Here is a 7,536-nt window from a genome sequence, read left to right as displayed (position 1 = left end):
AAGAGACAGGTTCTATAGGGGCAGTGACTGGTGGGTTGGTAACTTGTTGTGATACTGCAGATTCTCTGTTCTAAACGAGTTGTGTGACCGTTAACAAGGTGCTTTTCTGTATTTTTTTTCCTGGATCTCACCGGCCAGGGAAGTCGCCCACCCGCCGGTGGCACTGACATGAGCACCAGCCCCATGAGCTCCCTCTCTGCGGTGCCTCCAACGCTTATTCATGCTGAGCATGCATCCATTTCTGATTCTCTGCTTATTCACTCAGCCTTTCTCCAGCATTAACATCAGTCTCTCCGCTTCATGCCAGAAGGCTGTACCAAACCAGCAATGTCATCGCATCCCTTTGAAACATCAAGCATCATCTGTCTGGATTTGGAAATGGAAATGTCTATTAAGGGGGACAACAAAAACTCCAGCTCTCCTTCCCAAAGTCAGAACTCTTCCCAGTCACTCTCTTATTTAAGTGGAAAAGCTTTTAGATGGTTTATGAAATTACTAGGGCAGGGAAATATTTCTACATGTGGGAAATAAGCCAAGCAGCAAAGTAACATGACAGACCAACGTGCCAAGTATCTTCAAGATTACAAAGAGGGACATGTCCATATTATTGAAAAGAAGATTCAGTAATCTCTGCTCCTGGACACAGGGGAACTAGTAAATGGAGGTGTGGGAAAAGTTCCTGCTGAAGAAGTTGAACTTTTTTGGACCTTTTTGGTCAAGTGGCGTTGACTGCAATGTGTTTTGGCTGCTTATTTCCCTAAGCATGTCATTATTTTCCACCTGAATGATTATGCAGCAAGCTAAGTCCTGAGAGAATAACACTGAAGAGAGTTTAACATCATTTTCCTTGCATTTAAAGTACCCAGCAGAGGAAGAGTCCTACCGATCTGAGGCCCTGGGGGCTAATGGTCACGTACAGGGTCGTGCGTGGTGCCATCACTGAGGCTCCTGGGGAGTTCTGGCTAGAGCCCATCCGTCACGCTCGGAGCTTCGCTGGCACGTGCAGCAGCGCATGAACTTCATCAGCTTCTCAACCCAAGGCTGCCTCCCATTTCATTTAGGCAACAGAGCCGTGTCCGCTGGTCAGCTGCAATCTTGTCCTGGTTTTAGCAGAGTTTAAGTGCCCTAGAGTTGAACAATACTCTGATCAGTTGGGTTTTCCGTTAGCTTTGAGAAGAGCCTTAGGCCGTGCAGCTTTGTCTATAGGAAGGGATCAGGAGGTGAAGGGCTGGGTGGTTCTTGATTGTATTTTAATACATCAGTAAAGGTATTGATAAAGTCAGGGTGGGATTATTGTTATTTATTCTTGAGATGGTTTCTTGAAAGGGCTTTAATTTGTCAGTAGACTGTGCCCATTCATTGTTGTTAGATGTTCTGTGTCAGAAGCAGCCCCGAGTTCCACAAAAATAAACAAGTTGCAAACATTTTTGAAGTGGAACTGGTGTCCTCTCAGCCAGAAGAACAAAGCAGCAGAAGTTGTCTGGAAACCCTGCTGAGAATAACTCTTCAGACCTGTAAATGCCTTGAGGACTTGAGCTGTGTAAAGAAAGTGCCAGAGGCGGTCTGGGTAGGCAGGCTGCAGAGAAAGAGGAGTTGAAAAGAGGCAGGTTATGAGAAGGGAATGGAAAAGAGATTTTTTAGCTACAGCAACTGGAGAGGAGACTGCAGCCTGGAAACAAGAATTGCTGCTTTTTTCGCATGTTCAGGCAGCAAACTAAACATCAGAATGGGAAAAGCAGTGTGTGCAGCAGGCAGGGGGAGCAGGGAGGAGGATTTAGCTTCTAAATTTATTTCTAAGTGCACTTGTTGGCTGGGAGAGTGGGGCTGCCAAAGCTGAAGGCTCAGGTGCCCCCGCAGGCGGGAGCTGCCGGCTGTGACACGACGTCCTCCTGCTCCCTGCCCGTTCCAGGGCAGTTTCACCAACCCGCGGGGTTGCATCTCACGGCCGCCACGTTCGAGGGCACAGACGGAGCGGCGGGAAAGGCGAGAGCCTGGGACGTGTGGGGCTATGGACCCGGGGAGTTCCCTCTGCTGCTTCTGTGGGGGAAAATCCACACCCGCCTCGGAAGACTCTCATTTTAGCCGCTTCTTTCTTTCCTGGTTTTGGTATCTTTGGTTCTTAGCATTTTTCTCTCTGTTTTGTTTCCCACTATGCACCCAACAGGAAAGGCCCCTCGCAAAGTCCTCCAGAGTAAGAAGAAGGAAAAAAAAAAAAAGTCCAGATGTCATTTGCTTTCTGCAGGCAGAACTGAAAGCAGGCAGCAGCCAACATTTCCCCAAAGCCTCTCACCACCTCTGCTCTTTCCATCAGAAACAGAAAGGAAATTGGATCCTACAAGAAAACCAGTTTCCAGAATGCCAGAGACCTCAGAATAGTCTGTTCGCTCGCGTGCAATGACTTCTCCAGCGAGAAGGACTCGGGTCTTGCGGTCACATAAGCTCAGAAAGGTGACAACTCAAGCGGTATCTTGGAAATAAATACCTGTATTTTACGGAAGGGAGAGGAACCCTCCGTGCACATCATAGCCCCGCGGTCTGTAGGTGCCGGGTCCTGACATGTCCGTTTGTTCTTCTTGAGGAAATCACAGGAAAGACAGAGCGGGACCGCAAGGCTGCGCGGGGGCGGCTCGGCCGCCGTAAGCCCACGTTCTCTCTTCTGTGAGCAACCTGATTGAAACAGGATGGTCTTCATACTTAGGAACCCCCGTGCTGTCATTAGTTCTCTCCGTTGTTTTGGTGGGCGTGGAGAGCATTTTCTTTGCCACCAAGGATCCAAAGACACCAAAATCTTGCCCCAAATTATTAATCGCTTCTTAGATAGAGGCTGGCCTGAGTGCTGGCTCTTGCTGTGAGGCTTTTTTATGGCAACATCACAGAAATCACCCTTTTCTCTGAGAATCATATTGATTGCATTACGCACCGTAATTAGTGTAGCAGGCCGCGCAGTTGGGGAAGCGATGACAGAGCCGACTTTGCGCGTAGTGAGAGCTGCATTCTTTTAAAATGATTTCATCTCAAAAGGCACATTGGGAATTTCTAGTCCCGCAGCCCTGTGCAGTCAGATATTCCTCCCATCCTGCAGTGAGGAGGACCGGGGCCGGTAGCGGAAGCAGGAGCCGTGCTCTTGCACCCCGAGCCCACTGCCCTCTTGCACCCAACACCTGCTGCCCGCAGAGGCGGTGGGAGCCGCGGCGGGAGGGCCGCTGGGTGTCGGTGGCCACTCTCAGGAGGACAAGCCCAGCCACGTTTCAGTCACCAGCTCCTCGCCCCCTCCAAGTCCCACCTTTTCCGAGTTCCTCTGCGAGGAGGGAGTTGCCGTGCCATTCCTTTGCGCTCTCCTACCCCGGCGTGGGGCCTTTGCGGCGGTAGGAGGCTGCTGCCCGCAGGGGTGTAACCACGGAGAAGACGGGCTGGTGGCTGGAGGAGCCTAAGCTGCCTCAGGACTCATCCTGCCCTGCAGACGGTTCAGTGGACAGGAGCCTCGCTGGAGCCAGGGCCTGGAGGCCGGGAGATTCGCTTACCAAGGCAACGCTCCTCACCTACAGAGAATCCACGGGCGGAGCAGGTGATGTGTATTTGGTGAAGAGCTTTTTGAGATGAGGAGGAGTCTGCGAGAGGCCGTGGTAAGGCAAGAGGCACACCTAGCAGCTCCTCTGCCTCCCGGGGGACAAACCCACGCATCCGTTTGCCGTGCAGGCACGTCCCAGCTCGGAGGCTCGCTGTAGTAGCTTTGCTGGGCAGAGCCAGAGACTGTTGTGTACAGGTATTACAACCAGTGGGCTCTGGCTTCCAAAACTGCGCCACTAACAGTGAAGGGGATGTTCTAATTCCCGCTGCCCAGAGCAGAGCACCCTCCACGCCTTCGGATGCATCTGACATGTGCTCTCCATTAGAGGGCAGAAGCAGGCTTGGCTTGTCCACAGCTAAAATAAAGCAAAATGACCTGCCCTGTGTGCTGGTGAGCTGTGTGGAGGGGAGGTAGGGCACCATCACAAATGACCAGACAACCGCACCTGCAAGAAAGGAAAAGAAGCAGCAAGAACTGGTGCTTCAAGGGTTAATTTCTGTGTTTTGGGCTCACTTGGTGGTCTTTGTAGCACCTCCTTCTGTTTAAAGTTGGAAATAGATTTAATACATGGTAAGTACCAACGTCTTAACAGATTTGTTAGAGTAATACAGGTAATCGCTCATTTTTGGCAAGACTGACAATTTTGATGACAGAGAAATGCAAGCAGATTGCTTTTAAATGGTGACAATTGATAGGAAGAACATTTTGAGGATTTCTGTTAATAGTTTCCCTGTTTTACAGCCCTCCTGTGACGCACTGCTGTATCTCGTTTCTGTATGCATGTAATCCTCTGACGTAATAAAGGTGTTGCCCATAATTACAACGGGAAATCCTTAGTTTCTGTCGAATCCAGCTTCTGCGAGGGGTAAAGCCAAGAGCTTGGCCTTAATCAGATACGGCCCTCAGAGCAGCTCAGGCCAACAATTTAACCTTCTTTAGTGTCCCCTAGGTGCCCCTGCGGTGGTGATATTTATGACATGGGCACTTTCCCCCTGGACGCTGGACCCAAGCCACAGGTCCCTCCTTCCCCGTTGGAGTTGTGACCACCAGAGACTGCCGGAGAGCACCGGCTGGCAGCGCCGCTTGCGGGCGCGCGGGAGGGCACGTAGGGACCACCGGCGGGAGTCACCGGCCTCTCGGCAAGTGCCGGGGCGGGAGGAGGAGCCGGGTACCCCGCGGTGAACCTGGCGCAGGCGAGGGAGGCGTCGGGGTGTCGGTTGTGCAGGTGCATGAGCTGGGGAGAAGCTGGTGTGCCAAGAGTGACATTTTAGTTTTAAGGTGCTAAATTGTAACTCGAACTGAAGAAAATGACAAGAAAACACCAAAGTCAAGATTAATCGTAAATATTTCCTGGAGACGCTCTTTGGATGTTGGAGGAGGTTGGTTCTTTTCAATGATAGAGATTGAGGTTTTATACTCAGCTTGAAATGAAAGAATGTTTGTCATATTCTCTCTTAATATATGAAACATTTCATTCTGGGCTTAAAGAGCAGAAGGCAGGGCCTGAAACAATGAACTTCTGTTGTGACCACTGAATGATCATGTCTTAACCCGTTACATCTTTTACAGAGAATTCCTCCTTCTGTTGAAGGTTTAAGAGGCGGCGTTGGCTCTCCTGGCCGCTGCCGGCGCTGCGTCCCGCCGCGTGTGCGCTGGTGCTGCCCATCGTGTTTGTTCTGGAGGGGAGGGGGATCTTTTGTCCTTTCTGGAGTTGTTTTTTTTTTTTCCAAGTTGGCTTCTGGTCCAAGCCATGCCCCTCAGGAGGCCTCTCCTCGAGCGTGAAGGAGCCACATCACTGCACGCCGTGCGGTGACCGGAGGAAGTCTGAGTTAAGCATAACTAGAAGATGTTTTTATAATCCCAGACAGGTATTTGGAACAAATGATACTTACAGCCCGGAGCTGAGAGGGAGGTCTGTGCCCCTCTCTGCACGTGGGCCACATTTTCCCGTGTGCCCTGGCACCCCCCCATATCCCTTCCCTCTTCCTCAGGGCCCCCCAGCTCGGGACAGGGACAGCCTGGGGGTCCCTGTGTGGTTGGACCATATCCCCACCTCTCAGGAGAAAAAGAAAATAACAGAAATCCTGTTGCTTTTACAAAACTTCTTGTTTTTACAGAGGCATTTTCCGTGTGGAGAGGTTTTTCTGGTGTTTTATCAGGGATGGAGTTTACAGTCTGAATTAGAGAATACAGATGAGTTGATAAGCACAGAAGCAGCGGCAGATGAATCAGGCTCAAGTTGTTATTTTAGTTCAGTAATTGCTTTTTGGTGAACCCGAGAATGGCCTAAATCAAACAGTTTTGAAGGGACCAAACGCTTCTCGCCCGACTTCTGCATGTATTTACTAGTTCAGCAACTTGATTCAACTTCAGTTGGCAGCGATAGCTTGAAAGCAAGGAATCGAGAGCAGTCTGCACAGGAGAGAAAAAGAGTTGTTGAGCGGAAAACAAATCAATGACAAGTTTGTGGTGCTGAATGCCTGCGCCCGGCAGGAGCCCGGAGCACCGGTTACCTCACGGTGAGCGCTGCGGGGTCCCTGCGGTGCTGCTGGCGCCTGCAGGGTGGGCTGGGCTGGAGATTTTCTCCTGCTCGTTGTTCTCAGACAGATGAGAGCGTGGAAATGACAGCCCCGTCCTGCAGGTAACGAACTCCTCAGGGCTCCCAGCCTCCCAGACCCCGTTGGTTAGAAATGTAAGCGGGCGGCGGAGGATGGGGATCGGGGCCCAGACTCTGACACCGCAACAACCGACCTCCAAAAGGGGATGGAGGCCACTCGCGGGCATCGTTAACATCCAGAAATGCCATCGACTATGCCAGGCAGCAGTGGGGGAAATAAAACAAGGCAGGTAAGTGGCTGGGCTGGCAGAGCGAGACAGCCCTCCGCCCGGTGCCGGGCTCGCCGGGCGGGATGATGGAGCAGGGGTTAATTGGAAGATCCAGCTCTTGTTGTCTAGAGAAATGCAGATCTGGCCTTGAAACATTTCCCAAGGTCCTGGCACTTCATTTCGTAGCTGTGTCTCATGCTCTGACTATTCCCAAGGCACTCGCTATCGTCGGATGTCGTCTGACTGTCTCTCAGTTGCTGTTTGTTTCTGTGGTTGCATGTTGATAAGGTATCTGGTTATGTCTTGCAGCCCTCAGAATCCAAGCCCAACGTCACCCCTCTCACCGTCCTGGCCCATGTTCTCCGCGCCATCAAGTCCTATGCCCACCTCCTCTACGTCCAGCGACTCATCCCCCATCAGGTCTGTTGCAGAATTCGCTTTGCTTTCTGTTGCTTTTGCTATTTTTCTGTTTAATTTACTCGGTTTCCCCCACTTCACTTTCCTTTTTCCCTCTGCATCCTGCTCAAACTCCCCCAACACAGCTATATCTGCACTCAGCAAGAGAGGAGCTTTCAAACGCCTCCAGCCCCAGGGGGGACCCCTTGAATCCCCACTTTGATCCCCTGGTCAGGCCAGCGGAGCCGGCGCTCGCAGTGCTGGTGTGGCGGGGGGTGCCGTGGTTTTGCCCAGCCATTTCGACTCGCGCGGTTTGCTCTACTCCTCTGCCACAGGTAAGAGGGTGTTGGGCCTTCCCGGGCGCAGCCAGGGCTGAGCCCTTGTAAAACCCTGCTTTACCTCATTTTCTGGCCAATTCCTTTTCTTACCTGCAATCTGAGGGTAAAGAATATGGGGCAACGCAGACGTTTGCCACTGGGTGCCTGTGTCTCGGGCTCCTGAGCATCGCCGGAATAAATCAACCCTCAAAGTTGCAGACAGCCTAAGGGAGGGTTTCCAGGGACGCCGGCGCAGCGGGCCAGGCTGTGCACATCCCCCCGGGGAGCGGGCGCTGCCAGGGGGTCCCCGGGGCTTTTGGCCCCGGCGCTGCAGCCGTGGGCAGCGTTGGGGACCCGCTCTGCAGGTCCCGGGGATGCTCCCGCCGGGAGCCGGGGCAGTGCTGCCTCTGGTCTGTGTGCAGGTGCCCT

At 52.3% G+C, this 7,536-nt stretch overlaps 1 protein-coding gene across 4 annotated transcripts in view; it reads left to right on the top strand.

Moving 5' to 3' along the window:
- Window positions 1–7,536, top strand: part of ARHGAP26 (Rho GTPase activating protein 26) — a 157,885-nt gene that overhangs the window by 146,948 nt on the left and 3,401 nt on the right. For all 4 annotated transcript variants that reach the window (XM_026858405.1, XM_026858406.1, XM_026858407.1 and 1 more), the window contains one exon: window positions 6,704–6,814. In XM_026858405.1, the coding sequence (XP_026714206.1) occupies window positions 6,704–6,814 (111 nt within the window). The remainder of the gene's footprint in view (window positions 1–6,703; window positions 6,815–7,536) is intronic.

This window comes from Athene cunicularia, assembly GCF_003259725.1.
Source record: "Athene cunicularia isolate RWA chromosome 13 unlocalized genomic scaffold, athCun1 chr13_part1, whole genome shotgun sequence".
Taxonomy (NCBI): domain Eukaryota; kingdom Metazoa; phylum Chordata; class Aves; order Strigiformes; family Strigidae; genus Athene; species Athene cunicularia.
This window is presented reverse-complemented; position numbering and strand designations above follow the sequence as displayed.